At 38.8% G+C, this 25,498-nt stretch overlaps 1 protein-coding gene across 2 annotated transcripts in view; it reads right to left on the reverse strand.

Moving 5' to 3' along the window:
- The window catches only part of PAPPA2 (pappalysin 2), a gene marked incomplete at its 3' end in the record, with an annotated part of 286,538 nt that overhangs the window by 119,348 nt on the left and 141,692 nt on the right, over positions 1-25,498 (reverse strand). For both annotated transcript variants that reach the window (XM_084251295.1, XM_084251294.1), the window contains exons 8-11: positions 23,362-23,490; positions 19,767-19,858; positions 16,563-16,753; positions 14,546-14,692 (exon numbers count right to left, since the gene is read on the reverse strand). In XM_084251295.1, coding sequence (XP_084107421.1) covers positions 14,546-14,692; positions 16,563-16,753; positions 19,767-19,858; positions 23,362-23,490 — 559 coding nt within the window. The remainder of the gene's footprint in view (positions 1-14,545; positions 14,693-16,562; positions 16,754-19,766; positions 19,859-23,361; positions 23,491-25,498) is intronic.

Below are 25,498 nucleotides of genomic sequence, written 5' to 3' on the forward strand. Positions count from 1 at the left end.
AGCCTCCTCCTCCGCAGCGCCGGTTTGATTCCCTCCTGCCCTGGGGAGATTTCCACATGGCACCACAGACCTCTCCTGTCTCGCTCACTGCTCTCCTCAGCAATGTATTTCAGTCCTTCTGCCTGTTCTGCTTCCTGCTCTATCTCTGGTGGATTCTCTCACCCTCCCGTGCCTCTGGCCTGTACCCCAATGCTTATATAAATAAATAAATCTTTAAAAAAAGAATGATATTTGCAATTTCAAATAGTTAAAAACAAATACTCTGAATAATGCAAAAAATTTACATGAAATTGCATTTTCAATTTTCAGAAATATAATTTTTTAGAACACAGCCTGCTTATTCACTTACATATTATCATGCCTGATTTCATTCTACAACAGAAAAGTTAAATAATTGTAACAAAATCCCTAAACATTAAAATATTTGGCACCCCAATACCCTAAAATATTTATTACTCTTTAGAAAAACGTTTCCTAAGGGCCTCCCTGGTGGCCTAAGGGGTAAGTCTCAGCGCTGTCACCACCAAAGCCTGAGTTCAATCCCCAGCAAGGGAGCTAACCCATATATGGTGCAACAGACTGCTGCTCCTGTCTTGCCCATTGCTCCCCTGAGCAGTGCATTTCAGTAAATCTGCCTGTTCTGCTCCCCACTCTGTCTCTGGTGTATCCTCTCAACCCCTACAATTCTGGACTACATTCCAGTTCTTTTATGCATAAATAAATGAATTAATTAATTAATATTTTATAAAAAAAGAAAAAAATTCCTAATCTCTGATAGAGGAAGGACTTTAGGACTTCATAATAAGCTGGATTTGAGTTTGAATTTACTGTCGGAGGTAGGTTGGGATTTGTGATCTCAGCCAGTGAATGACACACCGGACTATGCCTACCATTTCCACGCCTCTAAAATCTGACTACAACTCCCAGCATGCCATGAGCTGAATTTTACATATGAGGGGCTGCTAGGACCAAGGGGAAGAAGCTGAGTTGCCTTGTTGAAAAGACTGAGGACAGCTGGGCCTCCCTCTCTTGCTTTTCCAGCTACAACTGATGTCTCAGCTCAGATGGCATTGTTGGCAGGATATGCCAATCAGTTAATATTCTTTCTGTATATTCTCCCTCCTCACCCTCCCTTGTAAATAAACCTTCTTTTAATTTCTGTCTGCATGTCTGCTTTACCGTCTTACCCCAAATTCTTTTTTTTTTTTTTTTTATAGTTTTAGGATTTTTTTTTCATTGCAATAACATGGGTTTACATCATTTGTATTTTAGAGGTACAGGATCCCCTTCAAGTGTTGTTAGCATAGTGCTCCCATCACCAAACCACACATAGTCCACCGGGCCCCCTCCCCACTTTGTGACCCCACACCCCCTAGTTGCCTCAGTTCTACAGTCAGCTTTCAAGGATTATGTTTTAGTTTGGCTTTATCTGACCCTTATGATTTGTTTCTCTGCATTCCACATGCAGTCACACCATCCAATATTTGTCTCCCTCCTTCTGACTCTCTTCGCTTTAGGATTTCTTAAATTTAACTATTTCCTCCTCAAAGAAATTCATTTGTAAATTTGTTTGGATTATTTTTTTTTTTTTAATTTATTTTTTTTTAATTTTTTTTTTTTATAAATTTTATTGTTATATTCCCCATACAATTGCAGCCCCCCATTCTGACCCCAATCCCTCCCCTCCCGCCCCCGCCCCCCTAAAAGTGTCTCTGGTTCATAGATTTTCGTTGATTTTGATTTTCACTTTCTTATAGTTATTCATTTTCCTGGTCCCTTATTTAAGTTTTCTAGATTCCTGCTATGAGTGAGACCATCCGGTATTTTTCTTTTTCTTTTTGGCTTATTTCGCTGAGCATGATCCCTTCCAGCGCCATCCATGTTGCTGCAAATTGCATGTGTTTATCTTTTTTGAATGCTGAGTAATATTCCATGGTATATATGGACCACATCTTCTTGATCCAGTCATCTATTTTTGGGCATTTGGGTTGTTTCCAAAGCTTAGCTATTGTAAACAGTGCTGCTATAAACATAGGGGTGCAGGTGTTCTTTGGAATTGATGTTTCTGTGTCCTTTGGGTAAATACCTAGGAGTGGAATTGCTGGATCATATGGAAGCTCTATGTTTAGTAGGTCCAGAAATCTCCACACAGCTTTCCACAGTGGTTGGACCAGTTTGCACTCCCACCAACAGTGCAGAAGAGTTCCTTTTTCTCCACACCCTCGCCAACATTTGTTGTTGCTAGTTTTTTTAATATGTGCCATTCTCACTGGTGTAAGATGGTATCTCATGGTAGTTTTGATTTGCATTTCCCTGATGACAAGTGATGTTGAACATTTTTTCATATGCCTGTTGGCCATTTGCATTTCCTCTTCAGAGAAGTTTCCTTTAAGCTCTTCTGCCCATTTTTTGACTGGATTATTTTCTTTGTTGTTGTTGAGTCTCATCAGCTCTTTGCAGATTTTTGTGATCAGTCCTTTATCATTAGTGTTGGGTGCAAAAATGTTCTCCCAGTTGGTGGGGTTTCTCTTTGTTTTTGTTATTGTCTCTTTTGCTGTGCAAAAGCTCTTTAATTTGATGTAGTCCCAGCTGTTTATCTTTGCCTTCACTATCACTGCTTTGGGTGATGTGTCTGTAAAGATGTCTTTGATGTGCAAATCACGTAGTGTTTCGCCTATATTTCCTTCTATATATTTTATGGTTTCAGGTCTTATGTCTAGTTCTTTAATCCATTTTGAGTTGATTTTTGTGTATGGTGTGAGGTGGTGGTCAAGCTTCATTCTTTTGCATGTAGCGACCCAGTTTTCCCAGCACCATTTATTGAACAAACTTTCTTTGCTCCAATGCATATTCTTTGCTCCTTTGTCAAAGATTAGTTGACCATAAATCTGTGGGTTTATTTCTGGATTTTCTATTCGATTCCATTGGTCTGTATGTCTGTTCTTGTTCCAATACCATGCAGTTTTGATGATTATGGCTTTGTAGTATAGTTTGAAGTCTGGGAGTCTGATGCCTCCATTCCCTTCTTTTTTTTTCAGGAGAGCTTTGGCTATTCGGGGTTTTTTGTGATTCCATATGAATTTCATCAATAATTGTTCTATTTCTTTGAAGAATGACATTGAAATTTTGATTGGAATAGCATTGAATCTGTATATTGCTTTTGGAAGGATGGCCATTTTAATAATGTTTATTCTTCCAATCCATGAGCAGGGGATGTCTCTCCATTTCTTTGTGTCTTCTTCTATTTCTTTTAACAGTGTTTTATAGTTTTCTTTGTATAGGTCCTTTACCTCTTTTGTTAGATTTATTCCCAAATATTTGATTTTTTTTGTTTCAATAACAAAAGGGATGGTCTTTTTGATTTCTTCTTCTTCAGATTTATTGTTTGTGTATAGGAAGGCTACTGACTTTTGCGTGTTGATTTTGTATCCTGCCACTTTACTGAACTGATTGATGAGTTGAATTAGCTTTTCTGTGGAGTTTTTGGGGTTCTCTATGTATAATATCATATCGTCTGCAAATAGTGATAGTTTGACTTCTTCTTTTCCTATTTGGATTCCTTGGATGTCTTTCTCTTGTCTTATTGCCCTGGCTAGGACTTCCAGTATTATATTGAAAAGCAATGGTGAGAGTGGACATCCTTGTCTTGTTCCAGATCTTAATGGAATTGCTTTCAGCTTTTCACCATTGAGAATGATACTGGCTGTTGGCTTGTCATAGATGGCCTTTATGATGTTGAGGTATGTTCCTTGTATCCCAAGAATTTCAAGGGCTTTTATCATGAATGGGTGTTGCACTTTGTCGAAAGCTTTCTCAGCATCTATTGATATTATCATATGGTTTTTATATTTCTTTTTGTTGATGTGTTGGATAACGTTGATTGATTTTCGGATGTTAAACCATCCTTGTGCCCCTGGAATGAATCCAACTTGGTCGTGGTGAATTATCTTATGGATACATTGTTGGATTCTGATAGCTAAAATTTTATTGAGGATTTTTGCATCAGTGTTCATTAGGGAGATTGGCCTGTAGTTTTCCTTTTTTGTGTTGTCCTTGTTCGGTTTTGGTATTAGTGTAATGTTGGCTTCATAAAACGTGTTTGGTATTGTCCCTTCCTTCTCAATTTTTTGGAAGAGTTTGTGAAGGATAGGCACTAATTCGTCTCTGAATGTTTGGTAGAATTCATTTGTAAATCCATCAGGTCCTGGGCTTTTGTTTTTGGGGAGGTTTTTGATTACCATTTCAATTTCGCTAATTGTAATTGGTCTGTTTAGGTGTTCTATTTCTTCTTTATCTAGCTTTGGGTGATTGTAGAGTTGTAGGAATTTGTCCATCTCCTCTAGATTGTTAAACTTGTTTCCATATAACTGTTCATAGTAGTTACTGATTATTCTTTTGATTTCTGCTGTGTCCGTTGTGATTTCTCCTCTTTCATTGATGATCCTGTTTATTTGTGCTTTCTCCCTTTTTTCCTTTGTGAGCCTGGCTAGGGGTTTGTCTATTTTATTGATTTTTTCAAAGAACCAGCTCTTGGTTTCATTGATCTTTTGGATTGTTTTTTTAGTTTCAATTTCATTTATTTCTGCTTTGGTTTTTATTATTTCTTTTCTTCTACTGGTTTTGGGGTTTTTTTGTTGTTCTTTTTCTAGATCTTTGAGCTTCGAGATTAGGTTGTTTCTTTGCGTTCTTTCTTGTTTCTTGATGTGAGCTTCTATTGCTATATATTTTCCTCTTATTACTGCTTTTGCTGCATCCCATACATTTAGGATATTGGTGTCCTCCTTGTCGTTCAATTCAAAAAACTTTTTAATTTCTTCTTTGATCTCCTCATTAGTCCAATGGTCTTCCAGTAGTGTGGTTTTTAATCTCCATGAGGTAGGAAAGTTCCTTGCCTTCTTTTTATGGTTTATTTCTAGTTTGATGCCTTCATGGTCAGAAAAGATGGTTGATATGATTTCAATCTTGGTGTATCTGTTGATGTTTGTCTTGTGCCCCAGTATGTGATCGATCCTGGAGAATGATCCGTGTGCGCTTGAGAAAAATGTGTACTCCGTTTTTTTGGGGTTTAGTGTTCTATAGATGTCTGTTAAGCCCAATTGCTCTAGGTCTTTATTTAGAGCTTTGGTTTCTTTACTTATTTTTTGTCTTGTTGATCTATCCATTGTTGATAGTGGTGTGTTGAAGTCTCCCACTACGTATGTGTTTTCTCTGATGTCTGTTTTCAGAGAGGACAACAGTTGTCTGATATATTTTGGTGCTCCTTCGTTTGGTGAGTATATGTTAATGAGTGTTATTTCTTCTTGAAGTATTGTCCCCTTGATCATAATGTAGTGACCATTGGGGTCTCTTTTTATCTTTTTGAGTTTGAAATCTGTTTTATCTGATATAAGTATAGCTGTTCCTGCTTTCTTTTTTGGTCCATTTGCTTGTAGGATTGTTTTCCATCCTTTAACTTTGAGCCTATTTTTATCTTTTGTAGCTAAATGTGTTTCCTGGAGACAGCAAAAGGTTGGGTTTTGTTTCTTAATCCAGGCTGCAACCCTGTGTCTTTTTATTGAAGAGTTTAGTCCATTTACATTTAGAGTTAATATTGATATGTTAACATCTGTATTTGCCATTGTGTTTGTCTTTCCTTTGATTTTATTTATTTATTCTTTTAATAACTTTTTTTTTTTTTTGGCCTTCTTTCATTGTTATTCGTCGCTCTGAGGTTCTGGCTTTAGGACTCCTTGTAGTATTTTTTGGATTCGGGGTTTAGTTGCAATGAAATTCCGGAGTTTCTGTTTGTCTGGGAAGGTCCATATTCTTTCTTCAAAGAGGAAGGAGAGTTTTGCGGGATAGAGTATTCTTGGTTGGCATCTGTTTTCTTGGAGTCTGTTGACTATGTCCCTCCACTCTCTCCTTGCCCGTAGTGTTTCTTCGGAGAAGTCTGATGTCAGCCTGATTGGTTTTCCTTTGAATGTTATCTGTTTCTTCCCTCTTGCCAGCTTCATTATTTTTTCCTTGTCCTGGATTCTTGGGAGCTTTACTATTATGTGTCTTGCTGTATTTTTCCTTTCGTCGTGGAAGTTTGGTGTTCTTCTTGCTTCTTGTATATCAATTTTCAGCTCCTTCTTCACATTTGGGAAGTTCTCTTCAATTATCTCTTTGAATATTTTCTCTGTTCCTACATCTCTCTCCTCTCCTTCTGGTATTCCTATAACTCTTATATTTCCTTTCCTCATGGAGTCAGATAGTTCCCAAAGTCTTTCTTCGTTCTTTTTCCTTCGTACTTCTCTTTCCTTTTCTGTTTTGGTTCTTTTTATTTCTGTGTCTTCAAGATTACTTATTCGTTCTTCCATTTCATCTATTCTGCTTTCATTGCTTTTCCCAGAATTCTTTAGTTCTTCCATTAATTCTTTGATCTCCTGCATTTCTTTTACTTCCCTCTTTAGGGACTCAATTTCTTTCTTCTGACCATTGTTTTCCCTCTCTAGGGACTCAATTGCATTCTTCTGATCGTTGATTATTTTTCCCTTATCATTGTTTTCCTTTATGACTTCTGTCAGTTTTTTAATCACGGCAATTTTAAATTCTCTTTCTGGAAGGCTCAGAAATTCTTCCAAGTTATTGTCGTTGCAATCTGGGGGCTGGCTTTCTTTTTGTGGTATGCTTTTTCTCTGGAGAGTTGCTAGGTTGCGTGTGGTTCTTCTCCTCCCTACTGTCTGTTTTCTAATTTGCCGTATGCGTTGGGACACTGTGTTGTTGGGACTGGCCGGCATCTTGGGTGGGCTTCTCTGTTCCCCTCTGGTTCTTCCAGGAGTCATCTGTCAGTTTCAAGCAGCCTTTACTGGAGAAAGGTCCCTGTTCTAAAATGCCGATGTGGGGACACACTCCCCTGTGCGCCTGGTCTGCCCCGGCGGTGGGTTCCTGCTCCCCTCTGGGCTTGGACTGCAGGCCAGAGGGGGTCTGGCGTGGGCGAACTTCCCCCGCTCACCTCTGGCTCCTGAGGAAGCCTTCTGCAGGTAGTCTTTACTGAAGAAATGTCCCTGTTCTAAAATGGTGATGTGGGACACACTCCCTGCGCTTCTGGTCTCAGGCACACTCTTCTGCGCGCCTGGTCTTCCCCGGCTGTGGGTGCTCGCTCTCCCTGTGGGCTCAGACTACTTGTTCGGAAGGGGCCCGGTGTGGGCTAACTCCCCAGCTGGCCACTAGCTCCTTCAGTAGCCTGTGCTGGGGTCAAGTCGCTAGGTGGCGCCAGAGATCTCTCCTAGAGCCCTTGGGGAGCTGATTTTCCACCCCGTGGGACAGGGAGCAGAGCGGGGATGGTAGGGTACACCTCAACGGCTTTGGGGTGCTGTGTCTGCCTTGTGCCCCACCGTCGTGGGGAACCCACGCCCCTAATTTCGTGCCCCAGGTCTCAGTTCCAAAGCCCTCAGTTCCAGGATGCGGGCTGTAGCCCAGATCAGTGGCGCGGGAATGGCGCCTTTTGAATCCCGCTCCCCTGCCTGGGCGCCTTGTTCCTGCTCACTCAGGGAGGGCCTCCGCCCGTTACCCCAAATTCTTAAGCACGTGGATGAGGACTGTCAACCGGGGGCACCCCTATTTTCCCCAACACTATCTATCGCTCTATTAGCAATGGTATCTAAAATGCTTAGCATATCTGAGTTTTCAGATAATAATTTTTAATGAGAAAAAAATAATATCTCTGATAGAAAATTTATATGGCAATTAATAATAACATCTAGAATAGAGTACAACTCAATAAATGTGTTTTTCTTCTCTCCCTTTCTCCCTCTCCCCTACCCCTACCCCCAAGCATCTGGTGTTAAGGAGTCTCATCTTTGAAATCTAATTAACTAAATATGCATAGCATTTTCTATTGAAGATTCATATGCAGTGTTTAGCTAGTTGAACCCAAACAAAGAAAGAAAGGAAATTATAGTTAACAAGCTTTAGGTTTTATGTAGCAAGGGTTTCCAGGCAGTTGCCCATAATTTATAACTGATGTGGAAGACCCTGGTATTTAAAATACTATGAATATCTGATGGTTTCTGTTAGGATGCTAACCAGTCCAGCCTGAGTGAGACTATTCCAAATTGGAGACATTTTAGAACAGCCATGAAAATAAACATGAACATATGATTTTGCATATGTTGATGGGCTCCCTGTGAAATCAAACAACAAGTACTTATTGAATATCTGTTTCTCAGATTGCTTCATTTGTTGTTTATACTGCATATATTCAAAGTACTTTCTGAGAGAGATCATACCTTCTGTTTCTTTCCCTATCCCCTAATGGCATCAAGAACTTACAATATGCACTTAATAAATCCTGTGAACCGGATCCATGGATACATTATCTTTAAGGAATTTAGAAGACATCCAACAAAAGATGACAGGCAGTCTTTCCTCCCAATTGTACATAAGTTTTAATTTGTTTTCTTGCTCATGTCCTATTCCCCAGTTACCCCCGATGTTTACTACTGGACTTGGCATACCACAGGTGCATAATGAATGCTGATTGAATGAGTCAACATAGCATAGAGGAATAAATTAGGGATTGGAGTTATAATGCATGTGGTTTTAAATTGTGCTTATTATTGTAAATAATAAAAAAATTACATCTTATGTAAGAAAGTTCTTACATTTTGGTCTATTGTTTCAAGATTAGAAAAAATATAGAAAACTAAGAGAAGTTATCAGTAAATGTGAACTAAAATGATTAAAATTTTATTAGGCAAATAGTATTTTAGTAAATGAAGGATTTAGAATGCTACTTAAAGGCTAATGTTTTCAGTACAGTTGTTTCTTTTTTATGCAACAAATTTACCCCTGATTTATTGTATTTAATCACATTTATATATCAAATCAAGATTAAAGTGAACTAAAAGGAATAATAAAAAGGCAGAAGTTCTTTGATCCTCAGAAAAATTTGAAAAAAATCCAACCAACTCATTTTTTAATCATGTTATAATTCATTTGATACTATAGGAACTTATGAGAACTAAATTTTCTTAATCAGTTTTACATACTAATTTTCAATTAAATTGGTGATATTTTATTATACAAGGACTATTACTTCTAGATCACTTGTAATAAGAACAAATACAATACAAAAATATTGGTAGCCAACTGACATACATTCAAAGAATCCCAAATGGAGATTTTTGTTGTTATCTGTGATTGAGTAGCTTATAGCATGGTAAACACTTCTGATAAAAGCAATTATAAAATAGGAAAAATTTTTAAAGAATATTTGAGTGCAACTGAGGAGGTAAGAACTGAAGAGACTAGAAAAAAAAAAAGAAACTGCATTGAAGGGAACCTAACATTCTAAGTCAAGGTGACTTCAGCTCACCTTTATATTGGTATTATCATATACAAACTTTAAAATGATTGTGATTAATGTATTTTATTTATTTATTTTTAACAATTTATTTATTTATTTATACAAGCACTGGGTACAGTCAGAAGTGTGGGAGGGTTAGAAAATTCACCAGAGCCAGAGCAGGGAGCAGAACAGGCAGAAGGACCGAAGTACACTGCTGAGGGGAGCAGCGGGTGGCAGGAGAGGTCTGCATGCCATGTGGGACCTGCGCCTGGTGGCCGGGGATCGAACCAGTGCTGCAGAGGCTGCGGGCAGCTTCGCAACCCAGCGCTCAACTGCTGCGCCACCAGGGAGGCCCGATTAATGTATTTTTAAAATAGACTATAAGGTGGATGAGTTTAAAGAAAATAAGAATTTATGAAAAATTAAACAGATATTTGAGATTTAAAAAGTTTAACAGCCAATTATACGAAGTGAAAGTTGGGTTTAATGAAATAGAAGATGTGATCGGATTGTAGCATATAGAACAAAAAGGGATGCAAGTTAGAAGAGAAAAGGGTAAAAGATAGATATCTAAAAAGAATATATATTTGGTATCAAAAAATGTAAATGGGCAGAAACAATATGTGGGGGTGTTATAAAACTAAATGAAGACATTAAGCCATAGGTCAAGATTTTGACAAACAGTCCAATATTTATCAAGAAAAACAGACTTAAGAGCAGTATAATAAAAACTATTAAAGACAAAAGACAAAATAATATATACTGAAAGCACCCAGAAAATAAGATATTGCCTGCAAAGTAGTATTTATCAGCTATACAGTTAAGTCTCCAAAGAAAGCATGAGAGTGAAAAGACATTGGAACAACATCTTTGAACTAATGAGAGAAAACAGCTGGTCAATTGGGATTTATACCAAACAAGGACATTCTTTGAAAATGAATGTCAAATAAATATATTTCCAGTCTCACAAAAACTGAATTTATTGCCAGCAGACTAATATTAAAAAATAATAAATGGATTTATTTAAGCAAATAAAAATGAGGGAAATATAGAAATGTGGAAAGGACTGAAGAGCACTGGAGAAAGTAAATATTTGGCAATTTAAAATCATATCAAAAGGGGCCCTAAGATGGCAGATTAGAAGCAGCCAGGCGTCATCTCTTCCTTTACAGATACCGCAAACCAGCATCAATGATGGAGCAATATCACTTAGAAGAGAACAGAAGACTTGACAAGTCAATGAGACATACCAGAAAGGGTAGGAAAGCCTGAACAATGGACCTACCTGGAATGATACAGAGGCACTTGGAAAGGTAGCCCTCCCCGCCCTCCCCACCCTCCGCTTGGGTTCCCATGGCTTCCTCTCTGCTCCTAGTCCAATGAATATGGGCAAATGCTGAATATCATAAAGAACACCAACTACTTGTTGAATGTGGAGCTCACACATCTGGTAATTCTGGAGGCTATTTTGTAGTCCCAAGAAGCACCGACTGCCTCCCGCATCTTGGATTGGAATGCATTTGTGCATACATCTGAGTAGGTGTGAACTTATTCCCCTAAATCTCATATAGTGCTATAAGCCAATATAATAATGCCTTAATAAAATAACACTTAAAACAAAATCCAACTTCCTGCTCTTTCCAGGAGACACACCCGAGTTCCAAATGTAAACATAAGCTCAAAGTAAAAGTTTGGAAAATAATTCTACAAATGCTATCCTAAATAGACAGGGACACCATGCTTACATAATATAAATGAAGTTACAGCTAAAAGTGTTAATAAAGACAGTCATGGACATTATATAATGATTAAACAATAAATCAAGAATGCATAGCACCCATCAATATATATGCAACAGACAAAGGTATATCAAAATATGTAAAGCAATGATTAACAAACAGAATCAGACGTTGACAGCAACACAATAGTAGAAAGAGTCTTCAAAACTCTATTTACTTTAATGGACAGAACTACCAGATGAAAATCAACAGTTTTAAATGAGGAATTAACCCAGATGGGACCACATCAAAGTAAAAAACCTCTGCACAATAAAGGAAACGAACATGAAAACAAAAAGACACTACTGAATGGGAGAAAAATCTTTGTACTTCATACATCAAACAAGCGGCTAATATCCAAAATCTACAGAGAACTCAGAACTCAACAACAGCAACAAAATACCCAACTAAAAAATAGGCAGAAGACTTGAGAGACACTGGGCCTCCCCTGGTGGCGCAGGCGGTCGAGCGCCGCGCTGTGAAGCTGTCCGCAGCCTCTGCAGCACCAGTTCGATCCCAGCCAACCAGCGAGAGGTCCCGCATAGCGAGGCAGACCTCTCTGCAGTGCCGGTTGGATCCCCCACCCATATGGCATGCAGAACTCTCTTGCCGTGCCTGCTGCTCCCCTCAGCAGTATATTTCATCAACCTGCCTGTTCTGTTTCCCGCTCTGGCTCTGGTGAATTCTCTCACTCTCCCACGTGTCTGATTGTACCCAGTGCTTGTATAAATAAATAAATCTTTAAAAAAAAAAAAAAAGAACAGAAAGAATAAGTGTTGGAGGGTCTCCTTGGTGGCCTAGGGGTTAAGTCTCAGTGCTATCACCATTAAGGCCAGAGTTTGATCCCTGGCCACGGAGATAACCCACATACGGTGCAGCAGACCTCTCCTGTCTCGCCCACTACTCCCTTAACAGCGTATTTCAGTCAATCCACCTCTTTTGCTCCTGACACTGTTCCTGGTGAATCTTCTCACCCCTCTCACTTCTGGCCTACATCCAGTTCTTCTACACAAAAATAAATAAAGGAAGGAAGGAAAAAAGTAAGAAAATGCAAATCCTGGGACTACAAGACCAGTTGCTCCTGGGGCCTATTAATCTGCATTTTAAAAAAAATAAGTGTTGGAGAGGGAGTCATAAAATAGTGCTGGGTCTCTGGAAAACACTATGGAAATTTCTCAAATCATTAAAACTAGATGTAACAATTCAAAGAGATATATGCATTCTTGTTTATTGCAGCATTTATAATAGTCAAGTCATGGAAACAATCTAAGTGTCCAAATATAGATGAGTGGAATTCAGGAGATGTGAGATAACACACACACACACACACACACACACACACAGACACTATAATAGTACTCAGCTGTAAAATGAAAATAAGGTGAAATCTTGTCATTTGCAACAACATAGAGAGAGCTGGTGTGGTGAAATAAGTCAGGAGATAGAAATATATCAGGTGATTTTACTCATACAAGGAATATTAAAAAAAAAAAGCCAAGGAACAGATAAATACAAACCTTTGAAATCTGACTGCATAACTGAGGCTATCATAAGAGGAGGCGTGGTAAGAGCAAAGGGGGGAGAAGGCCCAATGGACTATGGTGGAAGGCTAGTGGGACTTCAGTGGTAAGTGTGTTGTAAGAACATACATTTGTAGAGTTGTGAATTATACCCCTAAAACATATAAGTGTTGAAAACCATATTACTTCAATATACATAATAAAATAATAATAGAAGTAGAATAAATGAAATCATATTAACTTTTGAAGTCAAGAAAGCAGTAAATGGTGGTAAAGCATTCTTGTGTTTATGAAATTGTGCAGATTGTAACCAATTAGGAATATACGTGCAATCTCTGGAGTAGTGTGTGTGTGTATTATATACACACATTGCATATATACAGTATAAACAATGGTATGTTAATTTCAAAAAAAGAATGTTAAATACCATTACACAAAGATTAAAAGTAGTAGGATGAAAGAAGACACAATATACAAGTATAAGAAAAAATTACCCTGGCCTCCCTGGTGGTGCAAGAGGTTAAGACGCAACCTATGAAGCTCTCCACAGCCACTGCAGCACGAGTTTGATCCCCGGCCAGGGAGATACCCACATGGTGCGGCAGACCTCTCCTGCCTCGCCCACTGCTCCCCTCTGCAGAGTATTTCAGTGGCTCTGCCTGTTCTGTTCCCCACTCTGTCTCTGGTGAATCCCCTCACTACCCCCCACCCCTGCATCTCTGGTCTGTACCCTAGTTCTTATATGCATAAATAAATAAATATTTTTAAAAAGAAAGAAAAAATTACCCACTATAGCTAAAACTATACTACTATCAGGCAAAGTTTATAGTAAAGCAAGAAGTACTAGAGGTAAAGAGACATTTCTTAATATTAAAAGAGAAAATCCACCAGGAAGTTACAGAAATTTTAAATTATATACTGACAGTCCTCCTTTTACATAGTTCCCATATGCACAAATATCAATTAAGGGAATTTAGTTAAAATCCAAGTCCCAACAACATGATTCAAATTTCATTTATCCCAGTATAGTAATTTTAACTACAAAGGTATACATTTTACTAATAGTTCTTCCATCCCCAAATCACCACACAAATGACAAATGCAAGCCATCATCAGTGACCAATTACATCACTTCTTTCATAGTTTGTCATTGATTGGTCCCTCTGTATGTTATTTAGTTCACAAAGAGTAAGGAAAGTATACAGTTATGTAGCTTCCTAGTCTCCCAGTGACAAACCCATAAGATATTTTATAAAAATGGATAATCAAAATGTGGAATTAGCTGGCAGTCAAGAAAAAAGAAGTGATAATGCAGAAGGTGATATGTGCATGAAATGTGAATGGGGTTATAGAAGAAACTGCTGACTAAGGGGCTGTTGATGCTTCTGTTATTTGAGAGACTTTAGAATTGCAGGTCAGAGGAATTAGTGAAGTTATGAACACAATTACAAAACTGGAAATGACCCAAATGTTCATGAGTATGGGTAAATAAATTGTAGTATATCCATCAGTGCTGTGAAGTTTTCCCCATAAAATTCAAAAACAGGCAAAACTAATTCATACTGATAGAAGCAAAAATAGTAGCCACCTCTGTGGTATAATAACTGAGGAGGGGAATGGGAAGATTTGGGGTGATATTTATGGGCTGTCTTAATCTATGGGGTGAAGAAAGAGGATGTTCACTGGTAAATATGCAGTGATCTACATATTTTTGATATTTTGCATTTTTTGTGTGTATGTTACACTTTGGAGAAGTCCAACATTCAAAAAAGAGGAGAAAATAAATTTGAACTATAAAAACTTTGAGATAACAAAATAAAATTTCCTGAGAAGCCATTCCAATGCAGTCTTTCACATACACACATGCACATACACACACACACACACACACTTTATCTACAGTCTCAACAAAGAAAACCATTTGGGCCACTTACTTTGAGCCAAACCTCAGATTTGCTCTCCAAACTTCCTTCTGGCAGTTTGCTTCCTTCATCCTGAGGTCTATGTCCACTGGTGACACAGGGGAACCAGCCAGTGAGGGGATCATGCTCCAGTAAATCTGGATGGTATGGTGTGCAAATCTGAAAAGAAAATTTAAGGATGAGAGATAACTAAAGACAGTGAAATCTCCAACGTAAAACCAAAGGTTTCCTCTCTTTTTGAGCGTCCCATGATTGCATTGCTGGCTGAAAACTTTTCTCCATACACAAATGTCTCAAAGCTCTGAGATATCACTTGCCAGGGCAGCAAAACACACATGGAATCTTTCATCCCACAGTCGACCCAGGGATCTTGCATAAAGAAGAGTCCTGGCAGATTTCAGGCAACTGTTCATAGGATTAGCCAGGAAGTCTGTACAGGATGAAGATTAGAGCCATAACAGGCAGGATCTACCAAGCCCAGGAATGAGCTACTGAGTCAGGGAACCACAGGGGCCATGGAATAGCAACTCCAGGAAATGTCTCACACTTCACTTAGGGAAGACAGACAGACTAAAAGCCACTTCAGAGAGATGTCACTGACTTAAAATCTCCCAACTTTCTTAGCTTCCTGTCAATGGGTATCAGAACTCTGGGGGATGATGCCAGAATTAGACCACAGGAGTGTGGCAGCAATGGCTAGTTGCCTACCCATATCCATTTCCCTGACTTGGTTAACAATACACTCTTATTTTGTTTGGTGGGACAGTGTATCTAGGTATAAATGCTCATCTTCTCAAGGTCCCTTACAACTAAAGTGATGCATGACCTAGATCTGTTCATGAGATGTTGATGTAAGTCTTTAGTATTCAACTTTCAGAAAGGCAGCCATTTTCCCAATAAAAAAGGAATGACACAGCTAGCATGCACTTATTTTCCTTTGGTCTTCCCTTTTATTCCTGCTTAAAGTGCTGACATCACGCCTGCAGGGGCAGCACTCATCTTATTAACAGAGGAAGAAAACTGCAGGCCAGGAGGGGAAAGAGCTGGAATCTAGGACACCTGGTCCTTGACAAGTTCCTTGAACTGTCTCACCCACCTTGGGTGGTTCCTGAATCTCCTGGGGATGGCTCCTCAAGCTAAAGTCCAATGATTTCATCCTGACCTAAAATATCTAGAGAACTAAATCTCACTTCTGTTGAAAGGGCTTTGTTGCCTATTGTTATGATGGATGGAAGAACTTATCTGGCAATGGAAACATCTGGAATAGTACCCAAGAGCTAAAGTCTTTAATCTTCTTTTCAGTATTCAACTATAATTCATAGAAGTCAGGCCTCTGAGTCCTCAGAGGATCTTCTATTTATATAGGTGGATATTCAGGAAAAATTGTATTCCTGAGTATTTTTTTAGTACTAAGTTTAGAATTTCTTCAATAATAAGAATTTTTCAAATCAAATCACACTTTTATATTTAATATAGTTAAAATCAGTTCAAATCTGATTTGGTCCTTATAGTAAACCATAGAGCTAAATGCAAAAGATATTACTGTACATATTTTACATATGAGAAAACTGAGAGTGAGAAAGGTTAAATAACTTGTCAAACCTCACTTATTAATATTAATAATAATATTAAGGGATAATAATAATATTGAGGGATATAGTAGTATAATCCAAACATTCTGACTTTACTTCTTCCTTTTCCTCCTTTAAAATAAATTTCCTAAATACAGAGCCTAAATGCAACTTCTGATATTTTTATAAGGTTTATTTTAATTTGCTTTTTTATGCCATGGAGTCAGCTATTGCATAGCCAAAATTAGATAAAAATTAGTGAAGGGCAGTGGACTAAGGGTAGGTGATTTAAATGCTGGCTTAGAAATTTTTCATTTAACATCTTATTCTGAGTTCAGTGAAGACTAAGCTTGAGGTCCAAATCAGGACATCAAGTTCCCATCAAGCAAAATACAAGTTCTCATCAAGCACTTGGCGGAGTGACTTCACAATGTTTCTCATGATTCTATTCTTCTCACCATGGAATGAGGTTCTCCAGTCACCAAGGAAACAGGACACTTCTTGTCTTCATGAGAAGAGTAAGCTTGGGTAGCCCACTGGTCCAGGTATCCTTTAGGAGTATAGAGCCCACAATCTATGATGTTGGTTTCCTTCTCAAAAGGCTCACATATCCCATCTCCCTTATATATGTAGCACAAGCTTGGCTCCCCTGCCAAGAAATATTGTATGATATTAGAAAAAGTGTTTTTATATATGCCATGTAAAAGCAATTACACTTATTGTCCAGTACGCCACAGAGAATCCTATAATTGCCAGCTAGACTAATGCCTGCCCCATATATGCAGACAAAACACACACATACACACACACACACACACCTCTAAAGAAGAGGGGTTCCTTTTGATGGGAAAAATAGTAACATCCATCTATATAATAAAGGTACAGAAAAGGGTGATACTAGGGGAGAACCAATGTGGAGAAAAAAGGCATCTGACTCTGCAGAGAAACTTTCAGGAAGATTTGAACAAGATATTTAGGGGATGCTAGGGATATAAGGAAGTAAAAGAAGAAAGGAAGGTAAAAGAAAAAAGGAAATTTAAATAAGTGATATGATGTGCTGTATATTTGGATACCCTTCAGAGTCTCTGCAATACAACAGTATTTGAGGAATTTTTTTTTCAATTACTTTTGCTGTCAAATTTTTTTTTCCCTCAAGTGTACAACTCCTCTAATCTGGACAACATGGCTCCAGGTTTATAAGGGTTACATACATACTATTTCTTTTAGTCTTAGGACTGTGTGACATTTGTGGTTTTTGTTGGTTTCATAGATAGGAAACCTAAGTTCCAGTGTTTTTAAGTGATGTACCAAAGATCCCTGTACATACATAAATATACACGTTTGTATGTATTTTATACACACATGTATGTACATATGAATATGCTTTTAAAATATATTATAATATGAGGGCCTCCCCTGGTGGTGCAGTGGTTGAGCTCTGAGCTGCGAGGCTGCCCGTAGCCTCTGCAGTGGCGGTTTGATCCCCGGCCACCAGCAAGGGTCCCACGTGGTGTGCAGACTTCTCCTGCCGCCTGCAGCTCTGCTCAGCAGTGTGTTTCATCCGTCTGTCTGTTCTGTTCCCCGCTCTGGCTCTGGTGAATTCTCTCACCCTCCCGCGCTTCTGACTGTGCCCAGTGCTTGTATAAATAAATACATAAATCTTAAAAAAAAAAAAAGCTAAACTCTTAAAAAAAAAGGAGTAAAAATATAATATGCATATTGTTTATAACATGCATAAATGCTTGTTTTGCTTTTCTATTTATTACCCAGACACTATTTCCTCCCATTTCTTTTCTCTTGTGACTTTAAAATTGTTTACTTCAGTTTTTCCAATCCATCTAAAACTAACAGACCTCTCAAAACACATTTCACAATGGTTTCTTCAAACATAATCTTTTGAGAGATAATGGAATAGAGCTTTATATTTAGTGAATTGTGAACTTATTACCCATTGAAATAGATATCTAAATCTTTGCAATACAACTTAACAGGATAAAGTAAAAATAATTTAGACATATTCTTATTGGAGTTAGTGACTAAGGAAAGATGAGCCAAATATAAAAGGATCAAATGTGACAGAAACAAAGCAAGATCTGATCTTAAGTTAAATGAGACTTGTGCTCCAATAGAGAAAGCTGTGTGTGGATAATGTGTGTGTGGAGGGGGGCGGAGTGGGTGTACAATATGAGCCCACTATGTGCTACCAATAAGACATGATGCAAACGGAGCTGGTATTAACAAATACTTGTATATGAAAGAGAGGAGGTAATCAGTTCAGTGTTTTCTACACAGCCAGACCACATCTGGAGTATTGAATTTCTTGCTGGGCATTGACCACACAAAGCATGCCAAGTTAGGGCAAATAGGAAAGGGTCTGGAAACCTAATCACATGAGGGGATGTTTGGATTGAAAAGGAGAATAATGGGGAGGAATTTCAAGTATCTGAATGGTAGTCAAATAAAACAGGAAAAGAATGTATCTTCTCTAGTTTCATAGCAAGGAAAAAGCACTTGATTAAGCAGTAGGAGATCTTAATTCCAGTACTGGCTTTGCAAAGACATTGTTTTATGTCCATGAATGAGTCACTAAAATGCTCTGAGCCTCAGTTTCCAAACCAGAAGAGGGGAGAGGATTTCATAACAGACAAAGCCATTTTTATACACAATGGTCTTAAGGTCCATCTCCCAGGAAATGGAGAAGAGATTTCTATAAGAGAAAGAAGCTGGACTCTTAATTCACTGCTAGATTGTACACAAGACGGATCAGGGTCTTTATTACTCTTGGCACACATGGTGGGCACTGAGTATGTTTTATTACTTGCATGGATGGACAACTAAGATTTTACAATTTTATGATCTTACTCTACAGAGCAGGGCATTTGTGTCTTCTGTACAGTATTTCACATCTTAATAAATTCCATGTAATTATAATCATATCTCACTTTATCTTATAATTTAAAGAAACCAAAATGCTTTAAAATGCAGTGCTGCTTATAATTCACTGTCTAACGGTTTCACAGATATTGTCTAACCTCCTATAATAAGTATGAAGAGACTAACATGAGGCACAGAGAGCAGAAACCACTTTCTCTTTACTAGAAGTGTTGAAGTCAAGATTAGAATCATTACATTATAGTGCCTCATGTTTAACATCAAAGTGCTGGCCAAATAACACAATCACACAGATTATATATAAAAATTATGGTAAGGAAACTTTCTAAGTCAAGAGAGTATAAAGCTTTCTTGGTGATGTGTTTAATAGATAACATAATGATGTCAACATTTCTGGATAAGAAAAAGCAAGTTATTTCTCTCTGCCTCACTTTAGTCTCTTCATACTTATTATGGGGTTTAGACAACAGCTCTGAAACCATTAGATAGTGAATTCTAAACAGCACTGCATTTTAAAGCATTTTAGTTTCTTTAAATTCCAAGATAAAGTATATGGGTTAAATCAGACAACACATGTGAAACCATTTAGACAGTGCCTGGAACATAAAAGACATGTCAAATATCATTGTTATTACTATTGCTACTATTATTGTTGTAGTTATTATCATCTCTAAGCCATATGTTACAGGTTCTCAAGAGATCACAAAAATATGACAGGGAAACACCTCCAAAAATAGGACATAAGCCTAGGAAGGTGCTCCTAAACTCACCTACACAATTGAAGCCTTCCTCTAGTTTACATGTCCTTGAGCAACCATCTCCACTTAAAAGGTCTCCATCATCACACTCTTCCCCCAGGTTGCTAGAGGAAAAAGTATACACATTTAATACATAGTTACATACATACAGATACATATTTATCTCCATATATAAAATGAATTTTTGTTCAGTTACCATAATTTAAAGTCCTTAAAACTCCTTGCTATATTTTTTTTAAAGTCCATATTGGAGAAAAGTTGGAGCAAATCAAATGCTATTGCAGAAAAAAAATCAAATATTAAAAGAAGATACAGTTCAAGAAATGATTGTTGATTGGGTATGGAATTGCTCAAAGTGAAGTCGTCCATGGGTCAGAAATATCTAAGAGATTGGCGGGTCCTGATCCTGACAAAGTTTCTGGTAAATGGTATTCAGCTAGCAAAAGCCACATAATGAATGGAATCTTAGAAATACTTAGCTGACTTGGTTAGCAAGAAACCTGCCTATCTAAATGTGGTTTTGTTTTCAATCCATTTCAATGATACTTCTCTATGTCTCTTTGGCTTAGTTTTATCTAGATGCAGTTGTTGTTCAAACTAGGATTCTGTGGAATTTGAAATCTCCTGTTTGTATACCAAAAGTTTCAGCAGCCAGACTGTGCCTACTCTCTCCAGCAGTCTCAGGTCTTTGCCCCTACTCCTTACTACCACCTGGTGGCAGCTAACACATATTGCAGGGGAGAGATCAATACTAAGAAAAGAAAAATGTCATTCTTATTTCAAAACTTAGATGTTCATTCAACTGATGACTAAAATTGGACTGATGTGGTGGAATTAATTTAGAGTGAGGGGTACATGCAACATGTCATGGGAATAAGATAAATAAAAGGATCAAAGTTCCTTTGAAAGAACCAAGATTTGACTGTTGTAAAACCAATTGAGAATTACCAATTTTTTTTATCTCCTTGACTTTTCACCATTTCCCAAATGGGCACATATTTTTAAGTCAGTAAGTAAAAGTAAAGGGTTTGGGAATGCTAAAGAGTTTTCCAAAGCAGAACATCATGAATAGCTCTAAACACAGTCTAAAATACCTTCTTCCAAGGATGGAATAAAGATGAAATAATTGCATATGAGAATGCTTTAAAAGGAATAAAAAGTATATTATAAATTAAATTACTAGAACTGACAGTTTAAAGGACAAGTTGTGAATGGATGACAGAGAAGTAAAATGTGAAGAAATTAAGGAAATTTCACATTCATTTTCATTTTGAAGATGACCTAAACAATTAATTTGAGTGTACTGTATTTATCAAGTACTTCTGCCCAATAGAAACACAATGGGAATTATCTACATAATTTTCAACTTTCCAGGGGCCACATTAAAATGTGGCCTCGAAGCACACTGCTGAGGGGAGCAGCGGGCGGCAGGAGAGGTCTGCGCGCCATGTGGGATCCTTCTCCAGTGGCCGGGGAGCAGCCGGGGGGTAGCCGGGGGGCGAACCGGCACTGCAGAGGCTGTGGGCAGCTTCACAGCAGCGCCGGTTCGCTCCCCGGCTGCTCCCCAGCCACCGGAGGAGGGTCCCACATGGCGCGCAGACCTCTCCTGCCACCCGCCACATGGCGCGCAGACCTCTCCTGCTGCCCGCTGCTCCCCTCAGCAGTGTGCTTCGGTCCTTCTGCCTGTTCTGCTCCCCACTCTGGCTCTGATGAATTCTCTCACCCTTCTGTGCTTCTGACTGTACCCAGTGCTTGTATAAATAAAATAAAATAAAATAAATCTTTTAAAAAATAAATAAAGTTGTTTTCCATTGAAGCTTTTATTAAAAAAAAAAGTAAAATGAAGCAGGTGAAGTTAATTTTAATAATATATTCCATCTAATGTGGTACATCTCAAATTGACTTGAAATGAGGCCAGCATAGAAGGCAAAACAACAGCAATAATAGCCAGATCTGATCTGTGTATATGCATGGCATCCCCTGGGAATTTGGCTGAGATGGAGGAAGGGAAGCAGCAAACCTGAGACTAAATGAGGCAGAAGGCAGAAGTAAAGTAGCCTGGTTGGGGTATTAAGGAGGCCTAGATTGCCTCAATATTTATGAGGTCTGGGAACATATGGTGAATATATACTTAGAGGAAAAGGAATAGGCCTATATGATAGTTCAGAATCTTAGAGATTAAGAAGATAAACAATGTTTAGTGATTGCTAAACAACGGGATAGGAGACCAAGAAAGGCTTCTTCCTATCAGGTTTTTAAGATACAATATATTTTCACTTGTTCTGGGAAATTAAAAACAGTCCATCTTATTGGGAGCCAGAATCAAAGACAAATCATGGTGCTTAGCCTTTCAGCCTCCTACTCCCAGCTGTTTTACATAAGTAACATATTAAGTTGAGCCAGTGATAGACTGATACAGGGTAACCAACTGGGACATGGGAATCTGTAGTGCTGAATTGGGGAAAGTTACAGTCAAACCAGAATGAAGTGGCCCCTTAAGTTGCTATCACTGAAGGACAACTGGAAAGGAGCATGGAATCTTAAGAAATAAAAGAAATGATTCAATCTTGACTTTAGTGAATGCTTCCTTTTTATAATACTATAATCATGTCTTCCATGGATCATATCAGCAATCTGGAGCTTTGAGAACTACTAACTTCTCTCAGGTCACACAGATAGAAATACAGAACAGACCACTGATCCAAAAGAGATCCTCACTTCCTCTTTCAGCCTCATTTGACATGAAACATTCTCCTCCATGAGTCCCTGTCCTGAACCATTGTGAGACTTCAGTTTGGTATTGGAAACCTTTCAAGGACTCCCATAGCATCCATATTTTGGGGTGAGATCTAAATAAAAGTGAGTCCCACCTTAACTATGTAGGGATGTGAGTGACATCTCAAGATCACGATCCAGTCATGCATTTCCTTTAATACTACAATCAGGTGGCACAGCAGGTTGAGAGCAGCGCTGTGAAGCTGTCCACAGTCTCTGCGGGTTCAATTCCTGGCCTGCCAGGGAGATACCCACATGGCATGGCAGACCTCTCCTGTCTCACCTGCTACTCCCCTCAGCAATGCTTTGGGTCCATCTGCCTGTTCTGCTTCCCACTCTGTCTATGGCAAATTCTGTCACCATCCCGTGCCTCTGGTCTGTACCCCAGTGCTTGTATAAATAAAAATCTTTTTTAAGATTTATTTATTTATTTATACAAGCACTGGTGTATGGTCAGAAGCGTGGGAGGGTGAGAGAATTCACCAGAACGGAGAGCAGAACAGGAAGACTGATGAAATACACTGCTGAGGGGAGAAGCGGGTGGCAGGAGAGGACTGCGCACCATGTGGGACCCTCGCCGGTGGCCAGGGAGTGAACCGGTGCTGCAGAGGCTGCGGGCAGCTTTGCAACCCAGCGCTCAAACGCTGTGCCACCGGGGAGGCCCTAAATAAAAATAAATCTTTAAAAAAAATACTAGAATCACACAGTGCATTGCCTCCTACAGGAAAGCTCCCTGTCCCCCAAACTAGCCAAACTCAAACTCCAGGTGTGCCTCCTGGTCAGAGCAGGGCAGGGTGCCTTGCTCCCGCAAACCTATGTGCACAATACCCACCTTGTCACCTTCCCATCGCCACAGTAAGGAGCTCCGTGGATGTGAGTCAGTGGAGGCGAAGCTTCTCCTAGTTCTGTTCCAGCTTCCGCTTGAACTTGGTACTGATACATCTGCCCAGGCATGACCTCCCTGTGGAAACCAATGGGCTGTGACCACTACATCCAGAAAGTGAGATACATCCTGGGCCCTTTGCAGATGGGTTGCAAGAGTTTAAAAGAAATATAATGGGGAACATAAATGTGATACATGCCACATATGTGAAACAAAGATCAGGACACATAGTTTTCCAGAGCTGCAGAATGTTTAGACTACTTATTTTTGTATTCCCAGTATGTTTCACTTAGTGAAGGTGCAATAAGTTTTACTGAATTAACACTGAATTAATTGACATCCCTTCACACTCTAGGAAGATGCATTTCAATTTAAACCATGCTTTAAAGAAAAGTCTAACTATTGAAAAGCTAGTCTTCTGTATCTTCAAACTAATCAAAAACACTAAGGGGAAAAATAACACTAAGGAAAAGCTTTAGCATTTGGGCTCAGCAAAACATTTGCTGGGTCTATAGGTCACAGCTTTCTTGACTCTCAAGAGAATTCTTATCTTGAGAAGACTGAATCCATAGAGGGAAGAGGAATTCTCTCAGGGAAGGAGGTAAAATTACCTTCCATCATCATTTTTGGGATGTATTGCCACAATGAGAAATACATTACATTACCATTAATATGCAAACCTGCCCAAATGCAATATACCAGGAATGGAGTTTTTTATCAATTGACACCAGAGGTGGAAGGAGTTTATCAGACTCTCTGTTGACCTTAAATGCAATGACCAGGTGAAGAGCTCTTAGAAGGGAAAAGGACAGAAGAAGGGGCTGCTAATTCCAAAGACATACTAGTTTTTTCCAGTGCCTGCCCCAATTGGAAAACTACAGCCTAAGTCAAGCTGGGCTGGGAATGCCAGCAGTCAATTGCATAGGTTTGCTGGGAATCCCATGCATGGCCACCACATATCTGCCAAGGCCTCTAGTAACAGACAATCAGCTTCACACAACGCCACCACCCTCTTGCTTGATGGCACAATCAGCAAGCAGGAAATGTCAAGAGGGTTCAAAAAAACCTTTAAAAACACCTGTACTGGGTTTCAGTCATATCAGTAAGAAAGTCACCTAAATATCAAAAACCTAAATTTCCAGATTAGCTTTTTTCAGGGGAGCTCATCTCATAGGAATACCAGAACTTTCAAAAGCGAAGCCCATTATAACCTCATCAATTTTGATGGTTTGCCTTTACAAGGTGGTCTCCTTCACACTTCTCAAGCAGCCACAAGTAAAAGTCTTATACTGTTCTGTGTCTGGGAGTGGGAGAGGGAGAAAGTGTCAGCTTGTGTGTTCACATCTTAGAGGAAAAGCTCAGCAGCAGAGAGTCCTATCTTCCATAATGTGAGTTCACAGTGGGCAGTGAGTGGGTTACTAGGGAAAGGGGACTGAAATGAGATTCAGGCAGAAAACTGGATTTTAATCCTGAGTCTGACATTTATGCTCACTGTTCAATCAAATTAGAGTTACACTTCAGTTTTCTTATCTAGAAAATGGAATATTATTGACCTTAAAGTGTGTGTTTGGGTGTGCACATGTGTACAGATAACAAGTTAGATATCAAATGTCATTTTAACTGCTTTCTTAGAGAAGCTCAGAAATGGTATATTTTAAATTTAAATCCATCCTATTATCTGGCCTCTCATTCACATTAGCTTTTTTTTAACCCTATTATTTTATTTTATTTCAGTCATAGAGAACAAGTACAAAGCAAAGTTTGCATCCAAGAACACATTAGCTTTTTGACCATTTCACTGTCCTCCAGTTCCAATTCAGAGTGCAAATATTAGCAGGGAAAAAAGTAGTTACGCTTAAGGTGAACATTTTCCTCTATGTTTTGTAGCTGGAGTGAGCTGCAAAATGTCCACAAATCCTTCCCAGCTCACCCTGACATTCCTCTTATCAGGAGATGGCCTGCTTTTGCCACTCCAGGTATCTGGAATCAGCCATGCACCTTGCTTTAGCTTGTGAAATGTTAACATGAGTAACACAAGCAAAGGCTTGAAAAGTATGAACATGGTGGGCTTGTCCTGCCTGCTGCT

Source organism: Talpa europaea (genome assembly GCF_964194135.1).
Source record: "Talpa europaea genome assembly, chromosome: 12".
Lineage (NCBI taxonomy): Eukaryota > Metazoa > Chordata > Mammalia > Eulipotyphla > Talpidae > Talpa > Talpa europaea.